This window comes from Sus scrofa, chromosome 8 (assembly GCF_054392235.1).
Source record: "Sus scrofa isolate SSC_HxYL_T2T_F1_AM1 chromosome 8, Sscrofa_HxYL_maternal_Yorkshire_Landrace_v2.0, whole genome shotgun sequence".
Classification (NCBI taxonomy): domain Eukaryota; kingdom Metazoa; phylum Chordata; class Mammalia; order Artiodactyla; family Suidae; genus Sus; species Sus scrofa.
In genome coordinates this window covers 11,574,933-11,595,182 of record NC_139390.1, presented here as the reverse complement: position 1 = coordinate 11,595,182, position 20,250 = coordinate 11,574,933, and the positions used below count along the sequence as shown (strand labels likewise).

General features: G+C 45.9%; 1 protein-coding gene across 26 annotated transcripts in view; it reads left to right on the top strand.

Moving 5' to 3' along the window:
- LDB2 (LIM domain binding 2) overlaps window positions 1-19,182 on the top strand; it is a 397,713-nt gene extending 378,531 nt beyond the window's left edge. For 3 of the 26 annotated variants that reach the window (XM_084971610.1, XM_021101041.2, XM_084971604.1), the window contains 3 exons: window positions 8,475-8,598; window positions 11,570-11,718; window positions 17,815-19,182. In XM_084971610.1, coding sequence (XP_084827736.1) covers window positions 8,475-8,598; window positions 11,570-11,718; window positions 17,815-18,045 — 504 coding nt within the window. In that variant the 3' untranslated portion in view covers window positions 18,046-19,182. Of the gene's footprint in view, window positions 1-8,474; window positions 8,599-11,566; window positions 11,719-14,760; window positions 14,904-17,555 lie in introns of all 26 variants that reach the window. The other 23 variants (XM_084971609.1, XM_021101040.2, XM_084971603.1 and 20 more) reach the window with 15 other exon arrangements.
- The last annotated feature ends 1,068 nt before the right edge of the window (window positions 19,183-20,250 follow it).

The window sequence follows — 20,250 nt, the reverse complement described above, 5'->3', positions numbered from 1 at the left end:
TCTATTCATGGGTCTAATTGGTCACCTTGGCTCTACAGCGCAGGAAAATAACCAAGCCCTTCCCTGCTTAGGGTGGGTCAGAGAAGCAACCAGTGGCCTCAGTGGTCATGTATAGACGTCCCAACCCACAGCCTCAAAATCGAAATGCGCAGAAGTTCCCATTGTGGCTCAGCGGGGTATGAACCCAACTAGTATCCATGAGGATGTGAGTTCAATCCCTGGCCTTGCTCACTGGGTTAAGGATTCCTTGCTGCCGTGAGCTGCAGTGTAGGTCACAGACATGGCTCAGATCCCATGTTGCTGTGGCTGTGATGCAGGCCAGCAGCAGCAGCAGCTGCAGCTCTGATACAACCCCTTGCTGGGAATTTCCATATGCTGTGGGTGCAGCCCTAAAAAAGTTTAAAAAGAAAAAGAAAGGAGAATAAAGAAATTGAACTGCACATGCGTGACTTCTTGCTGTGGAGGAGGGTGGTCCCTCCAAGACCCCCAGTGTCCCCTGCCCACTAGGAGCTTGGAGAGAGCTGCCTGTCTCCAGGGTTGGATGAGATAACTTCCCTGAATAATCAATTTGCAAAACAATTGAGAAAAGGCCAAGGCTCCCTGGGTTGAATCTTCAGATAAAAAAAGAGGATGTTTTGAATTTGACAATCAATCTACCTTTAATCCTATCAGGAAATAAACCCAAATCCTAATCTGATGTTTTGGAATTGCACAGCTTCTCAGGGAAAGCATTCCCTTCCCTCCCCCTGTCTCTCATCCTCTAAGGCGGAGTGGGTTTTACTCCTGTGGATGCCTGCTATTCATTCTTATCTCTTTCTAAGTGGGATTATCTGCTTGTTTTATTTTGTTTTCCTTTTAGATTCCATATGCTGTATTTTTCCATTGTTTTAATAGAAGATCTCTTTTTGTGATGTGTTTCTTTTCTTTTTTTCTTTTTTCCTTTTTTTTCTTTTTTTTTTTTTTTTCGTCCTTTTTTTAGGGCTGCACCTGCAGCATATGGAGGTTCCCAGGCTAGGGGTCTAATCAGAGCTGTAAGCCACCGGCCTACGGCCTAGGCCAGAGCCACAGCAATGCCAGATCTGAGCTGCGTCTGCAACCTACACCACAGCTCACAGCAACGCCAGATCCTTAACCCACTGAGCAAGGACAGAGATAGAACCTGCTACCTCATGGTTCCTAGTCAGAATCGTTTCCACTGCACCACAATGGGAACTCCTCATGTGTTTCTTAATTAGGAGAGATGCTTTCACCCTTAGATAAGAGTTCATTCTTAATCACCCCCTCCCCATCTTCTGATATCTTCCTAATTCAGAGTTAGCCAAAGAGTCAGTTCAGGGGCGGGGGGGGGGGGTGGGGGGAGGAAAAGAAAAATGACGCTGGTTTGTTGATTTGAATGTTTGTATTTATCGCTGAATTCTAAAAACAGATTATTATCAGAGACTTTAGCTACTAAAATGCCACGTGCCTTTGGCCTGATTACCATCTCTTGGGGCATTAGACCCCCTAGTCTCAAGGAGACCAAGCGATTTACTTCCCAGAGGAGCTAACGAGTCCTATCACACATTGATCTGTTGGTTCAGTGGAACTGGGCCACTGGTGCCACCAGTATTTATCGTAACATCAATTTCCATCTTTTGAGCATGGACCTTGGTGCAGGTATTGCATTAAGCCTTTACATATATTGTTTCAAACCTTCAGAGATAAATATCAGGATCCCCATTTTACAGACGAGGAAACTGAAATTCAGAGAGGCAGAACTTCTTGGCCAAGAATCCACAGCTAGTAAATGGCAGACATGTGGGCTTGAATCTGGATGAATCCGGCTCCAAAGCCTTCAGTCTTCTGTATCACCCCCCTCTCTGTGTATAGATCAATACCATGTGCAAGGCATAATATAATAGACAGTGAGAGCCTTGGACCTTCTAGCAGAAACTTAAGGCCATTCATATTCAGAGAGGTAGACCACAGAGCAGTTAAGAGTTAAGAGCGAAGATTTGGGCAGACTTGACTGTGAACCTCTTCTCTGCCCTTTAAATGGCTGTAGATCCCTGGGTACAATCTAAGAATCACACTTTTTAATATCACCTCTGGGTGACTTAATGGCTTTGAGTCTGAGTTTTCTCACCTGTTAAAAGTGGACCAGGAGGTGGTGAGGGTTAATGATATAATGTATGTCAGGTCCATACACTAGGCACAGACATTGGTTAGCTACTCCACAGCGATTGTTAGGTTATGACTCAACAAATATTTGAGCACGCCTAATACCGTGTTAATAAAAGAGAGAGAGAAGTAAAATAGGACTCGTGATAGATAAGGAGAGGAAACAACGCTCCTGGAAAGAATAACTCCCAATGCAAATAGAAACCCTGGGATGTATGTAGATGAGTAATAAGTGTTACAGCAGCAGGCGTCCCTTGCGGTTGGAAACCCATGTGAGATCTGAGCTGGACGTTGGTGCTCATACTGGTGTGATTCAAATGTGGTTTGCAGATCAGTGCCAGACTGCAAACGCTTCGTGATCCACACCCAAATAAGGAGCTTTCTCTGGAATACAAATGAACTACCCCCTTGAATACACTGTTGAATTCATCAGACTTATTTTTTGACACAAGATTTTTTCCAATGAAGGAAGCAATGAACTGAATTATACTCTTTCTCAAGCTCCGTATCTGTTCCAGGAAACATAACATAGTTTTCCTTTGAGTAGCACTGGTTTGGAACAGAGGTGGCCACCTTTCTATGAATGGCCAGATAGTAAATATTTGGGAAGTTTCTAGGTCATAGAGACCCTGTCGTGACTATTCAACTCTGGCATTGGAATACAAACTCAGCCATGGACAGTCCTGGCCATGTCATCCTGCTGGCTGTGGCTTGCCAACACCCAGTTAGGATGACTGAGAAGGAGGGAAGGTCTTTGAAGCAAGAACAACATAAGCAAAAGCCTGAGCTGCTACGGACCCTGTAACCTTGCACAAACCTATGTGCCAGAGTAGGTGGTTCAAGCTCAGAGAATGGCATGCCATCATCTGGAAAAGACTGAATTAAAATGTTAGTAGTCACGACCTAGCTCTGGGAACTAGCCAAATGCCAACCCCAAGGCATCAGCTTTTTAAGCCAGAGCCAGCTCTGACAGGTACCACTGTTCCTGGGGCCAGGCTAGGAGATGAGCAAAAAGAACAAATGCGAGTATATAGCTAAGGAGAATCAAATTTCTCCAGAAACAAAACAAAGCAAAATAGCATGCTCTCTAAATTTGCTAGGCTCTTTGTTACCATGAAAAGGCAGGAGTCCTAGGACCAAGCCCAGATCTCTTCATCCAGCCAGATCACGTGGTAACTGGGTGCATCCATGTGTGTGTGTGCAAACAGAGAAGGCAATCGGTGATTTATCCAGTGGTCAAATCCATCACCTCTAACCCCAGAGGACAAGGCCTAATTTGTCTGCCACTAGCAAATGGCTCCTTGCTATACATCTGGCCAAGATGTCTGTTAATTAGTATCCGTTCACCCATCCATCCACCCGTTCATTTAGTCAGCAAATCACCGCTGGTTTATAGGTTTTGGTTTCACACCAAAGGGGCTGTGCTGGGCCAGAATCCCAGAAGATGAAGTCAGAAGCACAGAAGGAGCCAGTCTCAGCCTAAAGCGCTCAGTAAATCTGCCCGAAGGCATCCTCAAGGCTTTGCCAAGATGGTCAATGGCATTCTTTAGGATCCTAACTAGACCTGGCAGGGCCTATAGGTTTAGGGACTTCCTGTTCAAACAGAGGTCTCCAGACTTGCTGGCTCCTTCTGCCTTGCACAGGGCCCTGGGATTCCTCCTGGTATCCTCAGGCCATCTAAATGAAGAGGTAAACTGAGGCAAGCTCAGATGACCAGAAATTGAGTTTATTCGGGAATGGCAGAGGAATAGCATTAGAGAAACACAGGCTGCAGCCAGTTCCAGCAAGTCAGTTGAGGGTTTGGATTGGGCGGTATTTACCAACAAGGAGGGCAAGAGGAGGAGGTCCAGCCACAGTTCCAGCAGCAAGTTCACTGGCTTGAGGATGGGGACAGATTCTTGGCTGTTCATTGGTCAGGAAGTAAGTTTCCATCATTTCTAATTCAAGTACTTATGAGAAATCCCACTCTCCTTCTTAAGTGCCCTTCTTCTAAGGACGGGGCAGGAGTCTCCGTTTCCTATCCTCCAGTTCCATTTTAGATCGAAATCTTTTCACACCTCCAACACCCCCGCAGGTGGAGACCAAACTCCAAGCCAGGCAGGCTGCTGCACTGATGCAGGTGTCCTCACCGTCTGAAGCCTCTCCTTTGGGGCAAAAGGATCGGTCCACCGGGAACTCTGTAGCAGAAACAACTTTGCAGATAAAATCATTCCTTAAAATCAAAGGACCCTGTGCCCAGTTCCATCAATATGCTTTTGAGGTGGGAGTCGACTGTGTGTGTGTGTGTGTGTGTGTGTGTGTATGTGTGTGCACGCACGTCCAGCACAGGAACAAAGGCATCTATATTATAGCCTGGATGGTATATAATACAAACAAGGGACTCTACCTGGAGTCAATGGATAGGAGTGTATGAGGGTTCATAAACCGCCAGATATTTTGCACAAAATTTGGAAAACAGGCTGCATAGCCCTTACCTGATTCCCTAGGGGGGATCTGAGACCTCAGGGAGAGCGGGAATCCTGGCTCTAGAAAGACTTGGCGAGGGACTGCGGGAAAGTACTCCCGAAGCATCTTCCTGATCTCATTTCATAAGGCCCCAGGCTTTTGCTGTTGCCAAGATGCATTGGCTTGCTGCCTGAGAAGACAGGCTCTTGTCTGAGTTAGTTCTGCCACCTACAGCACGCAGCAGCCCGGCAGAAGCACCCGCTCCGGTGGGAGCGCGCGGCGGGGCGTCTCATTTGCATACATGAATAAGGGGCGGGCTGCTTCTCCAGCCTGGTAGCCCTTCACTGGAAGAAAAATGGCTTAGGGGATTCTTGATTAGTATTCAGAGATGCAAATTCCTTTGGGGTGGGTTACAGCGATGGGAAGATATTTTTACATGAAAGGGGAAGGGATAAATCCTGAGGATTAGCACCTGAAAAAAACTGTTGCCCAAAACCCAACGAGGAAAGGCACCTGAGAAAAGAAAGAGATGATGAGTTCCTGGGCTCTCACCATAAATGCAACCCCCCATTTCCTGGCATGTTCAAAGCTGATAACCCTTTCCAGGTCCAAATAGGTCTAACTTGTCGTATAATAAAAATACTCGCCGTCTAACTTGTCAGAGAATGAATATATTTGCTTCAGAAAGATGTGATTTTCTAAGCTGTTTGAAGTGTAAACACAGGGTAGTTTTCTCACGATGCTTAAATCATTTTTAAGAGGGGCTGCATGCTCAGGGCTGACATTCTCCTGGTTATGTGCCCAGCACCTAAGCAGAGTACCTGACACTTAGGAAGAAACTCAATTAGTAAATGCTTGTTGATTGCAAATAATAGAAATGTGGTTTGTTTTGCAATCTGTGCTGTGCTAAGACACAATCATGACAGCTACAGTTGGTTAAACTTATGTGTCAAGACATCTTACCTTAAGTTTTCCAAACAAGGGAGTTCCTGGTGTGGCTCAGCAGGTTATGAACCAGACGAGGATCTATAAGGATGGGGGTTTCATCCCTGCCTCACTCAGTGGGTTAAGGATCTGGTGTTGCCTTGAGCTGTGGTGCAGGTCCCAGATGCGCCTCGGATCCCACATTGCTGTGGTGGAGGCTGGCAGCTGCAGCTCCAATTTGGCCCCTAGCCTGAGAGCTTCCATATGCCACAGGTGTGGCCCTCAAAAGAAAAAAAAATTTCCAAACAGTATAAAAGGTGGGTGTGGTTTTACAGGTGAAAATGAGACCCAGCATTCTTAAGTGGCCCGCCCAAGGATATGCACCTGGTGACAGAGTCCAATCCATACCTGGACCTCCCTACTTCTGAGACCATGCTAATTTTCCTCTTCCATCCATGAATTTTATATCCATTGTAAGTCATTTTCACAGGTAAGGGAGTGGACCAAAAGGAAATGGTTTGAAAACCTTTCTAACATTTTTTTTTCATCAAAGAAAATATTTTTCCTGTCCTTAGAATTTCTCAGAGAGCTTTTCTTTCTATCCTCACTTAATAATAAATGCAAATGTCTTCTGACCCTAACTGAAGCTAGCAGTGGTTCTTTGATGGATAATCCATTCTTATCTCTCTATGAGGAGATGATTATGGAATCCTTCACTCTGTTTGGTGTGAGTGACAGCGGAAGCCTTGAGGTTGTCTGTAGTTTGCACAGACTTTGATTTCCAGGGACGAATTCTTAGTAGAGGAATACACACACACAGTATTGGTATATGGAGTTAATTGCATAGTAACCCTCCCACTTTCTCAGGTTTTTCGTTATTAACATTTTAGGCTTCAAAAAGGACTCCAAAGCAAACAAGAGGATAGACAAGACTGAAGATGCGTCGTTGCTCACCCAGATCTCACTCCCTTACGGCCTGATGCGCGAGGGTCGAGTGGCTTTGTCTCTTTGGCTCGGGTTGTGCTTGTGTTGTTCAGGCTTTGCAATCTTAGTCTCTTCCTCCAGAGAAACTGCAGATAGAAGGACATTACAGTTGGCCCTTAAATGAGGTTAGTGGTTTTGGCAAAGTTTAGATCATCGGTAGGTAAAATGATCTGGGGAATGTTTCTAGATGAAGCCACTCTTGATTATCATGTTTAGATTGAGATGAAAGGAAAAGCAAAGGAACGTGAGAAGAGAGGACATGAGAAGAGAGGTGAATTTGAGCTGGAAACCCGTGGGGATTTGCGTATGTCTTACAGCCTACCTTTATCTTTTCTAAAGCCTAGCATATGCAAGGCCATGGATCTCAAACTTTGGGGTGTTCCTCAGAAGGAGATGGGAGAATGCTTTTGTATTAAATGCAGATTCAGGACCCACCTCCAGACTCAGTGAAATAGAAAGGACAGAGCTGAGAAGTCTGCGTTTTTAATAACCAGCTCATTGGTTCTGAGGGGAGTGTTCCTTAGACTATACTTTGAGGAACATCGGCATTGAAAGATCTCCAGTCTCTCTGAGAATCACTCCTTAAATGCATCCATTCATTTGAGCCAAACCTAGGAACACAGAGATAAAACGCACAGTCTCATCATTCAAAGAGTTCAAAGTCAAGTGGACAAGAGACTTGGAAGCGGATAGTTATAAAATGTGAATAAATTCATAGAGCAGAAAGGGCTCGATGCTATGGGAGCACTACGGAGGCATCCAGCTCAGTCCACAGGGCGACAGGTGCACAGCCAGTGGAGGAAGTCATAAGAGAGGAAGTTACTTTGTCTTCGAGGATGAGGGGCAATGGTCAAAAGAGGGGAGGGAAGAATTCCAGGTAGAGGGAACCCAATGGACAAAAAGGAGTGTGGTCCCTGGAAAAAAACTCAGGTGAGAAATGGCAGAAGGGGAGGGAGCAGTAAAAAAGACGGGTCAATGAAGGCGGAGATTGCACATCTGCCTTTTGTAATAAAATCATGTTTTTCCACAAGGGAAGGTGCATTGCCAATGCTCGTATTGCCGTGATTGCAAGGGCAAGGGATGCCTTGTTCCAAGGTGTGGTCCTTGAACCCTTAGAAACTGCCCTCTCAATGCAGCCGTGTTCTGATAGGCTTCCAACGGAGAAGGGATTCAGAAAAGTCCAAGGCAATCTTCAATGGATTTACTTTCTTATTTCATTCATTAATCTTTGTCGTCAAGTGTCTTGGACCAAAGTACAGCTGGGAAATCTAACCAAAGGAGGGAAGAAGGCGGCCATGTGCAGAAGCAGGGGGAAAACTCCCACCCTGAATGAAAGTCAGCGTTTGTCACTGACACTCTCATCTCTTGTCAAGTACAAATAAGTACATGAACAAAAATAAAATAGTGTTCATCGTGGCCCTCTCTAAGAATTAGGATCAGAAACCTACCTGGAGTCCTCCAAAACTTAAAGGATGGCTTTCACTGCCATATAATCTACATAGTCTAGCATTGTAACCCACAGTGTGTGAGTATACAAACAGCAACAACAGCAGAAACCAGGGTAGAAGTCAGGGCATGCAGTGCTGCACGGAAGAGAGTTTTTTCTTTAACCAGAGAGAATCATTTGAATTGAGACTAGAACTGCATATATCCACCCGACCGTCTGCACAGAACATGTGGGTATGTTGTATGTGTGTGTGTGTGTGTGTGTGTGTGTGTGTGTGTGTAAATCACATTCAGCAATAGTTATGATATTATAAAGCCTAGTAAATTAAGTGGGCATTATCAAGTGTTGGTACTATTTCTTTTCCTCTAAACTTCTATAAAGAAAATCAAAACCAGGAGGGGAAAAAAAAAAAAAAACACCTTCAAGCTTTCTAATGGATTCCAGCTGTTAACATTATTTATTGCAAATGATATGATCAAGTAGTGAAACGCGGCTGTCTTTGAACTCCCTGCAGTTGTGTGTAATACTGGAGCCAATGCAGGAACTGATGTCCAGACATAAAACTTACAACCTCAGTCCACGAGACTGCCTGAAGACCTGCTTGTTTCAGAAGTGGCAGCGGATGGTGGCACCGCCAGGTACGACCTTGTCCTTCATGCTCAGTCCCCGAGCTTCTTCTGAGGCTTCTTCAGGGGATGAAGGGATGTGAAAAGGAAGTGATCATCCATCTAGTTCATGAAAGATTTTCTAACCATGACGTCAGACTCAGAGATACGGAATGTGTCAGGGACAAACATCCTCCCCCCAGTCACCCCAGAGACTCCACGGTCATCCCTCTGTGGTCTCCCCACTCTCTAGATTGGGACCGGAAACCCTCAGAAGGAACCTGATTTATATAGTGTTACCACGAAGACATGAACAAAGCCAAAATTAGAACCAAGGTTCCCCGTCTCTCAGTCCAGGGGTTGTTCCACTGGACAAAACTGGTGGCCTCTCATGACTTGCGATGGGTTGGTTTGTTCTTTTAAGAATGACAGAAATTATAAAAAGAAAGAGAGGGAGGGCGAAAGGAAGGAAGAATAGGAGGAGGCAGAGAGGAAGAACGAAGGAGGGAGGGAGGAAGGAAATGAATCCATAAATTTGGCTGTATTTTTAAAAATGCATAATATCAAAGGGTGCTCTGATCATGAAGAGCATACATAAAAGACTCCATTGCTCTCACTTCCCTAGAATGCAGTTTAGATTCTAGAGTCTCCTGCTGGGGTTCTGAAATTACTGCTTCGAGTCATCATTAATTGTCTTTCTATCTAATACATTTTCACTCCCAGGCGTGTGTCGAGCCTCATTGATCATAAAAGCAAAACGTATCCATTCACTAAGAATTATTTTTATAAAGAGTAATTATTAACACGAGGCACATAGCTTTCTGAATCGCAAAATATAATGGTCACCTTCTGCTGGTAATTGGCCAGGTGTTTTATATAAAGTGAATAGAGCAGATGTAACCAAGTACATATTTAGAAAGCTGAGAAAAATGGGCATTATTTTACATAGAATAGTTACCTCTCCATCTTAGGGGAATTTTAGACATTTAGAACATTATTTTTCAAATACATTAAATGTGCTTAAATTGGCCCTATTTTCTCTTTGAATATCCATAAGCCTTTATGGGAAAAAAATTCACTCGCTAAATGCTTCATACCCTTATATTTCCCAACTGATGCACATATAATTCATATATTATGGATTATTTTTGTCATTCATTCAACAATTATTTATTGAGCTCTTACTAGGTGCCAGGCACTGCTCTAGCCACTGTGGGTACAACACTACATGAAACAGTTACGAATTGCAGCCCTCTCAGCCCTTCCATTCTCTTATTGAATCCTCACAATAACCTTATGGGTATTTCTTGTTATTCCCGTTTTACATAATAGCCCTGAGATTTAAAGTAGTAATTTGCCCAAGTTAGCTCTAAGCTAATCAATGAGGCTTATGTCACAATAGGTTTTTATGTCTTCAATTCATGACTCTACCAATAGAGCCACCTACTGCAGTGAGAGTGATCCAGAGCATATAATTTAGGTTGATTTCCCCAAAATCCCACGAAGAAAGTACAGATTTTTTTCTTTTTTAAATAGCAGATTTCAATTCACGTCAAAGGAAGAAGACGCCTGTCAATGGGAAACCTGGGCATTTGCTTGACTTTCGAATGTACTGCTCAACTCTCCTCCAACCCCATGAGCTGGAACAGTTCCATTTCCTGTTTCCATAACTGTCAAAATAAGCAGCATTCATAACATCTCTATGGATAGAGGTGTTAGACCCTTTGATGAAAATCTTTAACATTAAAATATTTATAAAAGAAAATATGGTTGATAAATAGAAACATAATCTTCTTCATCAAAAGTCAGGAATAACATGATGGCTTTAGGGCTCTGAAATGGGCCCTAAAGGAGACAACTCCTCCCCCGACCCCCGCCCCCATCCATCAGAAGCAGCATCAGTGTGTTAAGAAAATGCTACAAGGTCTCCCTCACTTAGTTTCAGTATGGCCCTGGCTTACCTTCTCTCCATCAGAGACGGATCTGGAATAGGATTAGCAAAAAGGATGCTCTTAACATGCCATTTCCAACTCATTGAGTAACTGCCTGGAATAGGCTTTTGAAGATTTCTCAATCTCAAAACAAAGATTATAATAGTATATAATTAATAGAGTTGCTATGAATATAAAATAATGAAATAGAAAATATTAAGAATATGAACACATTGAGTAATGCCCACCATACATAATACATAAATTCTTTTTAACCATACATTTCCTCAAGTCCTTATACTTCCAATGATGTCGCCTCCTCCTTTGGGTCCAAAATTTTTTTTTTTCTATTTCTAAACAGACCCTTCTGAAAGAGGTCTAGCTTCCCTTCATTAATATGTTGGCTGTAGCATACTAAGACACCTTCTCCCCAGGAATTTTGAAATTAGTTGTGTCCTTTAAACACCAAGGTCCAAACCATTAGTATTTCTACTGAGCTTGGGAATCCCTAAGTTGCACATTGATGGCTGATGGAATGGACCCTTCCTCTTTTTAGCATTTCAAGGTGTAGTAGAGCTGGGCTGCAATATGACATTTAACCAGTAGGTGCTGCTGTGAGTCAGTGGCTCACTAATTTAACTGCCAGCTTCTCTCACCCCTCAGGAGTTCCCTAGGAATCCCAGAGCCCTCCTTTTGCTATAAAAAAGAAGATACACCAGAGGAAAGAAAAATTTTTTCCCAAAATTCATAACTAACAATATTTTAAGTTCAAACTATGAGAGTGGTATAACTCATCCCTAAGTTATGTTCATAGGCTCCAGACATAGAGATAAAATCAGAAAGAACAATTAAACCCAAATCTTTCTATCGAGAGACCAAAGAAGAGTTTCAATCATTTTGTGCTAAAAAGAAACCATCAGCTTTCTTCTTTTATTTTTCGTCAAGTTAAAAGAAATGGAAAAAATAATAAATGGTCCACTCCTTTCAGGGTGCAAAAACAGCTCCCTTGCAGGGGACCGTATTCTGGGGTCGCCCTGGAACTGATCCTTCTACCATTTTCCTTCCTGCAGCAGAACCCACAAGGCAACCAACAACTAAACGGAGAAAAAGGAAAAACTCCACCAGCAGCACGTCCAACAGCAGCGCTGGGAACAACGCCAACAGCACGGGCAGCAAGAAGAAGACGCCGGCCGCCAACCTGAGTCTGTCCAGTCAGGTACCTGTAAGTCTCGCTTTCCTCTTAGGCCTGACGTCCTGCCTTTGTCTGTCTCCCGAATCCAGGGGCCCCCAGGAAAGTCTCTTTGCGCTGCCAAGACCTGGGTGGGGAGGGGCGGGGGGAGGGGAGGGCAGGGAGGAACTTGGTCCTGGAAACCATCCCCTGCAAACTGGGAATTAAAAATAGGAAGGAGAATGCAGAGCCTGGGCTGCTGTGGGACCTGAATTAAAAAGCCATCAGAGTCGCAGACAGGAGATATGTCACTTCAGGTTTAATTAAAATATCTCTTTAGCAGTGTGCCTGGTGGCATAAAAAGGGCTCTCGGCACCATCGCAGGGACCCTGTGCTCCACTGGCAACTAGCGCCCCGGCACTCGAGCTCCAGGGTGTCATTTGACTCTAACCCCCCACCCACCCCACGCCACCCCCACAGGACACAGGCATCCCTTTCTTATTTTAAGACTCAGGTAATGAACTCAAGGCCACGAAAAATGCAGCTCAGTGGATTTTGCTTCAGCAGGTTCATGAGCTTAGGGGGAGGGTCCGCCCGGGTTTGGTCTCAACTCTCTTGACCTCCTGACCCCTGTCTTTCATGTCTGGGTCTTGACAAAGGAAATGGGCCACTCAGAGGGAGCTTCTTTGAACTCCAAAGCTGACCGCTGACGGGGTCCCCATAGAGTGTGAACTGTGCGAGAACTTTCTTCATCTCCTCTAGTTTCTTCCCCATTTCTCTCCTTTCTGCCTAATTCCTTCCTGACCCCGACTGCCTCATCCCACGATGAGACCACTTAGGCTTTTCCATTCTCCTGCTTCCTATGAGCGTTTCTTGCCCCTTCTTCCCACCATAATGGCCTGTGGCTTCTCCTTTGCTGCTGTCCTTGTCACCTCCCCATTCCTCGGGCTTTTGACTGTCCTTCAAAGCCTGGGATTTGCGGGGTGCCTCCTAGACACCCTCTAGACACCATGTCTTCAAAAGTTGCCCTTCCCTGTGACCTCCCGCAACCAAAGCAGTTCTATCTTTTCCCTCTTTCTCACTCTTCCCTCTTCTCAGTCTGTTGTCCTCATACTTCTCATTCAAACACGCCTCCCTCTCTCTCCATGTGAGAGTGCACCTTCCTTTCCAGGGGATTCTCCACTTACTTTTAAAGGTATCTTTCACGTCTGTCCCCTGCCCGCCCTCTCCCATTTTCCATTGGAAATTCCATTGGAAATTCCTGAGAATTTCCTGGCCTCTCCTCCCACCCTCCATAGGCAGAGGGTATGGCTGCCATTCTCACTCCATTAGAAAGAAGGACGCGCGAGAGAGTGGACAGCCGATGGGGTAGGTGCCATTTCAGTTTTAAGGCCACTAGGAATTGCGGTCCTTAAATAACACCAGAGTCACCTCAGTTTTTTTTGAACTGGGCTATCACCCCTGAAGAGTCAGGGGGGAAAAAAAGTCAAAGGAGGAAAAAAAAAAAAACAGTCTTTATTAAGGTGCTAGTAAGTGATACCTACTCCTGGTGAAGCCGGAAAATGCATAGAAGGAAGTGGTCAGGTGTAAATAAATCAACCTAAAAAATGCACACAAGTAGCCCATTTATTCATCTCAGTCTGGAGTTTTAGAAACGTGCATTTGTTAGTTTTCACGAACAAAGTACATTCCAGAGAAACCTGGGACGCTGGCGTAGCTACTTAAAGAGATAGTGGCTGCAAGAATTCTGATCAGCTCACCCAGTGTTTTCTGAGCTTCTGCTATGTGTCCCCCACTATACCAGGTGTTGGGTAACACCAAAACTTTAAGAAAACAAAACCAAAAAGACCCAAGCCCTGTCATCCTGTCTAACGGATGATAATCAACAGGTTTCCTCTTTCCTGCCAGCTCAGTCTCCTGGTGTCAGCTCACAGGATACAGTCTTGAGAAGATGCTGAGGCCTGGACTGGATTTGGTGGGCCATCCACTAGTGATGTCTGCCATGCGTAGATGAGCAGCCTGGTGGCCCCGTTTCTGACATACTTGGCCCAGTCAGAATCATTTCCTTTTTTTTAAAAAAAAAAAAAAAAAAAAAAAAAAAAAGAGCATCCATTCTTTTTCTACCCCAGTATGCTCTTGTCCTCCCAACCAACAACTGCATTTTGGTGGAAGACCTGTGTCAAGAGGCTTTTTAATGAGTTGACCCTTTGAACAAGAACTAGGCGCCCTTAGAAAGTGTGAGCAGAATGTCTGTGCTATCCCGATGCCATGCAATCAAGGATTTTTCATTAAGGAGAATTTAGAAATGGCCCAGAGAGGGAGTTTCCGTTGTGGCTCAGCGAGTGACGAACCCCACTAGTACCCATGAGGATGCAGGTTTGATCCCTGGCCTCACACTAGCAATGGTGTAGGTCGCAGATGCAGCTCAGATCCCAGGTGCAGCCTTAAGAAAAAGAAAGGAGGAGTTCCCGTCGTGGCGCAGTGGTTAACGAATCCAACTAGGAACTATGAGGTTGCGGGTTCGGTCCCTGCCCTTGCTGAGTGGGTTAACGATCCGGCGTTGCCGTGAGCTGTGGTGTAGGTTGCAGACGCGGCTCGGATCCCGTGTTGCTGTGGCTCTGGCATAGGCTGGTGGCTACAGCTCCGATTCGACCCCTAGCCTGGGAACCTCCATATGCCGCGGGAGCAGCCCAAGAAAAATAGAAAAAAAAGACAAAAAAAAAAAAAAAAAAAAAGAAAAGGAAAAGAAAGGAAGGAAGGGAGGAATGGCCGAGAGAAACAGGGAAGTTATCCAGGTTAGGAAAATGTGCAAATTTCCGTACGTACTCCAGCTGAATGAATGTCAAACAGGTGCCGGCTGGTTTGCAGAGACCACATCTTTTAACCCTGTCTCCCAAACGACCCACACCCCTCTCCTGTTTAAATAGAAATGCAATCCGGAGGCCTTGGCCGCCTCAGTCCCAAGGCTCAAAGAGATTGGGCGCGCTACCGACCACAGCTGTGGTCCGCCCAGCTGCCCCGGCGGCAGCAGCGTGTGTGACCGGCGGCGAGGGCTAGGGTTTAATCCTTGGATTCTGCTTCTCACTCCATGAGCAGGGGCTAGGAGCGATCCCGAACTGCAGCCTCAACCCTGGGAGGGATGGAGACCTGTATCATTCAACAGCAGTGACCCCTTCTGGCCAATTTAAGGAGAAGCATTGAGGGGCCCTGAAAGGAGTCACTTCCAGTCCTCCTCAGAGGTTGGTGGTCCTTGCACGGGGGATTCGTGAGAGGATGTGACACGGGTGAGAGCTGGTGGCACCTCCAGGCTTCTAGCGAGGAAGAGAGGGCTGCCTCATGGGGAGTCGAGGCCATAGGGGTTCCTCTCATCGGAACCGACAGCGCCCCCAGTGGGACCCACCACGAGCGAGTGGAGACGGGGAAGGAAGGGCGACTCTCAGGGCCAATGTTGAATGTGGAGGGGAGGGGCGGATTTTCAAAGATGTGCGGGTGTGGGGAAAGGGGTGCCAGCATCCCCTCGTTACAGGGAGCCCCGAACGTATATTACGTGGGAGGATAACGGATCAAGCCTGCCTGAGTGGACAACCCCTAGGCCAGTTCAGAGCTTTAGAACAGCCAGGGAGAGTCGTGTGCCTAACTGTGTCGAGGCCTTGAGCATCCCAGTGTGTATTAAATCCTTAGCACACGTTTCTTTTATAACTTGCCATCCGTTCCTCGCTCACACATACTCACACGCATGTACCCACACTCGCACACGTACGTGCACGATGATGTACCCAGGTGAGGATATTTTTTATAATCAGAAAGGCAAATGTGGCATTTCTCTGAAATGTAGGATGCTCAGAAGCATCTTTGCCTGGGCCTCTTTTCCAGCTGTGTTCCTGGCGCAAGGATACACCAAGCATTTTATGAGCCCCTTTGGAAATGATTCAAATCACTCTTTTCGTAGTATTTTCTGGAATGACTACTCTTTTCTGATACCGTGAAGGCCTCTGGAGTGTTGGGAACCTCTTTCTTAATGATCACGCTTCAGTTGGCTTCTTTTTCCAAACCATGCTGACCTCCTCACGTTCTCCGGGGCTCTTGCCATGACCTTGGACTCACAGTACTAACGCAGACCCACCTGTCCGTTCTAACAGTCTTCTCTTGCGCCCCCCGCCCCCACACCCACCTTGTGCATGTGTTTTGTCCCAGCCCTTCAAAGCGTGCTGCACACAGGTCATGAGATGGGATTAACCTCAAGTCATTCTCTGCTCCATCTTAACCCGGTCTTCCACCTGCCTCTGTTCCTGATCATAAGTGTGGCACTTTTTTTGTAAGTGACAAAGTAGCACTTCTAAATCCTCAACACTCCAAGGGGTCAGGTGGAGGCCACGTGCCATTTAAAATTCATTCTTGCCCCTCAAGAGGCTCTGCCTGGTTTGCATCTCACGTTGCGTCCTCGCACGCCCCTCACATGTCGCTGTCACATCTGGCTCTTTGGTGCATCGTAAAGCCATTCTTGGAAGCACACAACTGAATAGCCTGCCAGCACCTCGCTGGCTGAGCCTCCCCAGGTCACAGTACAGGCGTTTATGTCATTTGGGGGCCTTTCTCTTTAAAAATCATTGCTCTCAGCTCCCAAGAGAGATGAGTCTGAAAATACACAGGGCGAAACCTATCCATTATCTCCCCCTCATTCCAGGGGAATCAATCAATCAAACAAACAAGGTTTTCCATCCAAAACAAATCTTGGTCACTAAGGGATTTATTCAACTCGCACCTTCAAAAGTCTAGAAGGGTCCTGGAGGGCCTGTTGGACTTTGTCCTAACCACAGGCAGAATTCTGCTGATATTCTGCCCCGGACAAGCCTCTCTTGCCCCAGTGAAAAGAATGTTTGCCCAGCTGTCAAGGCGTTTCATCAAATTAGCCTCCCCATGAGGAAATGCCCACTTAGGCCTCCCACAGCATCTGGCCAGCCCAGATTTTCCAGCCTCAGTGGAGGCTGATGGCAGCCGGGCACCCTTCTGCAGACACGGCTCTCTTCAGGATCCACCCGACAAGTATCCCACCCCGCGCCCAGGTCACCCATCAACCCTACATGGCCCCCTCTGAACAGAGAGGCTGGAGCAGTGCCCAGTGTGTGTGCTCTCTTCTCTGAGGTCCCCATGCCTCTGCCACAGTGGCCACCACGATCCTCCTGGCCACAGGAGGTGGCTCCCTTGTCTGCACGGAAGGCCAATTTGTACTTGAAGGAGGGATTAGATGGATTCTTCTTGCATGCTTCCATTTCTGATGACTACCAGCTTCATCAATGTAATTATAATTAGCTCTCTTCATCTTCCTTTTATGGCACCAGCTGGACAGACTGGTTCTCTTTACTGCCCAGATTGGTGGCAGGGTTGCCTGTGTGGAGATAGGTGACAGGCACCATGGAATAACAGATGGTAAATTCAGGGCTTGTTGGCAATCAGCAGGTTTTTGCTAATGACTTAATTAGCTATGCAAATTGTCAAATCAGTGTGAACATTGTTTTTATCGAAAACTTTACCTAAATTAATTACCATAATTAAGTAGCAGAATGTCAAGGATATTGGCTGCATCAAAGGGCCTGGCTGAGTAGAGGCAAGAGAGATCTGTCTTCAATTAAAATGTATACCGTCCTTGGGACAGAGAAAAACGCCATTTGGAAACGGGTTTTGCGAAAGCTGCAGAAAACTGCACTCTCCCCGTGTTGGCTGCTAGTTTCCAAAGCCATCCCGAGGCCCTAAGTAAAAAGCGGTGGATCTTTGGAGGTCTTGCAAAAGCGCCCAGCAGAAGGTTCCACAGCCCTCTCAAGAGTCCCCAGTGTCGGCAAGTGAAGAGCGTGGATTTTTTTAATGTTGAAAAATCCATTTTTTTATTTCTGCAGATTGCTAGCATTGCTCGTTCTCCGGTGTCAGGCTGCGCACTAAGGACATAAACTCGCGTGGTTGTTACACGTCAGGAGGCGATGTTTATTTCCCGTAGAAATCAAATATGCGTCTTGGCCCCCCGACCTTGAGACTTGACCCCGGTGTCCAGGACACGAGTGTGTCTGTCCTAGCTGCCCCAGCTCCTCCCACTAGGGTTTTAAGCTGAGCTTCTCTCTCCCAAGGTTTCCCTGTAATAATGTCAGCTGCTGTTCACAGGATGTGATGGTGGTAGGAGAGCCAACTCTGATGGGAGGTGAGTTTGGGGACGAGGACGAAAGGCTAATCACTAGATTAGAAAACACGCAGTATGATGCGGCCAACGGCATGGACGACGAAGAAGACTTCACCCATTCACCCGCCCTGGGGAACAGCAGCCCTTGGAGCAGTAAACCTCCCGCCACTCAAGAGACCAAATCAGAAAACCCCCCGCCCCAGGCTTCCCAGTAAGATTGAGGGGCGCCAGAATCCGTGTCACTTGCCCCGTGGGTTACACTCACTAGTTCACATCCTTACTTACCAGGAGAAGAAGGAGGAGACTTTCAAACCGTCCCACGTCAATACCGATTTCTAAACCACAATGATCCGAGTTTCTTGCTTTGCTTTTTTTTTTTTTTTAATTGAAAGGATCATTCCAAATACACTTCCATGACCCCTCCCGGGAGGCCTTGACAGGTAACACAGATACTGGCACGGATCGTAATTAAAACCAGAGCGAAGGCTAGGGCTTCTCTTGGCTCGGTTTTGCCCACGTTTGTTAAATGTCCTTCCCCCGCCCCACCCCGCCTGCATCCAGCCAAGGCCATACCGTCAATCAAGCCTCCGTGCTCAGAATCGCATTCTATGCCGAACCCAACTACAGATGACTTTTTAATATTGTAAAATATTTTCTGCTTTTTTGACTTGCATCTGAGAGTTTCTTGTTTCAGTAAAAAAAGAAAAGGAAAAAAAATCCGCTTTTGGAAAGTAATTTAAATGTACCTTTATATATTTGTTTCCTTCATCCTTTTTGTTCATTGGGGAACAGCTAAGAGGGCCCAGCAGGGTAATTTATGGCCAAGCTAATGTCAGGTGGTCCTCGAGCCCGAGGAGGTTCAACGGAGCCCGAGTGCTGAAACAAGAAATGTCTTTTTGTCATCAAAGACACCAAGGCAGACGTTTATGTAAAGAAAGGTGCTTGGCCCCTTGAGAATGTATGCGTTTGTAAAATTGCTGTTGATCCAAATATTTTCAAGCCATGTAATCCATTCATTTTGTGGGCAGTTGAATAAATCTGAAATTCTTTTTGTGGGTTTTTTTTTTTTTTTTGTATTGTATCTGAGTTGACTGTTGTTTCTTTTTCATAGTATATTACCTGTATAATATTTTGTAAAGCCCTCACCTGGTTCTTTTATGGGGACTTTTCTTTGGGGGCAATTCCAGTGTATTTATGTGAAACTTTATAAAAGAACTAATTTTTCCATTTGCATATTAATATGTTCCTCCACCCTTGTAAAGACACAGTGGCTCCGTGTGTTACAAAACAGCTGTATTTTATGTATGCTTTACTGATAAGTGTGCCAATAATAAACTGTGTTAACGACCAAAGCAAGTGCGTCCGGGTGTTTGTGAGCCCAGGTGGAGAAGTCGGACCACGACGATGAGAAAGACCGAGCTGGGATTTATGGCTCAAACTCCACAGAGAGGGGAAGTGGGGGAACTCTGTCATCCTTTAAAAGTGTGGTTTCTTTCCCCCCCGCTTCCTGCAGTTTCCTTGGGCAGACACAGGGATGTATCTCTGTGCCAGGTACTGTGCTGGCTGAGAGCACAGGATGGGAAAGGAAGAACTCGCCAGCACCCCTGGAGCTGGCCAAACGCAAGGGCAGTGGCTTCTGCCTGCTGCATGCTTACTCTGTGCCAAACACCGCTGTTTACGGTCCACAGGTGTTATTTCACGCCGCCAAGTAGGCATTTATTTAACCCCTCCCCCTTTTAATTGCTTTTTAGAGCCACACCCGCAGCCTATGGAAGTTCCCAGGCTAAGGTCAGAGCTACAGCTGCCGGCCTGTGCTACAGCCACGGCAATATGGGATCCCAGCCGTGTCTGTGACCTATACCACAGTTCAAAGCAACACTGGATCCCTGACCCACTGAGCAAGGCCAGGGATCCAACCCGCATCCTCATGGATGCTAGTCAGATTCATTTCCCCTGGACCACAAGGGAACTCCTAATCTCCGCATTTTTAAAAATCAGTGCTTTGGTTTGCTTCTTCTTCTAAAAGATTTGCTGTACAGAGACTATGAAAAATTCACATGAGGACTTTTTGTTAAAAGAAACTTCATCATATTTTTCCACTTTGTACCCATGAGGACAAGGGAAGAGGAAATCTGTTAGTGTTAATTGAAAGTGTATGAAGTGCCAGGCCATAGGAATGTTTCATCTCAGCCAGTTCTGGAAAAGGGGAGGAGGAGGGGGCTTGAAAAAGAGAAGCTCAGGGAGGATACTTGTCTTGGGTTGAGATTCCCAGAAGGAGAGCCAGAGACAAGGATTTGAGGCACAGATTTATTGAGCGAGTGTTATTTAGAAAAAAAAAAAAATCCTTAAGGGAGTGGAGGGAGCAGGATAGGGATGAGGGAAGAGCCTAGGAAAGAAGCTGCAGACAGGTCCTGAGTCTG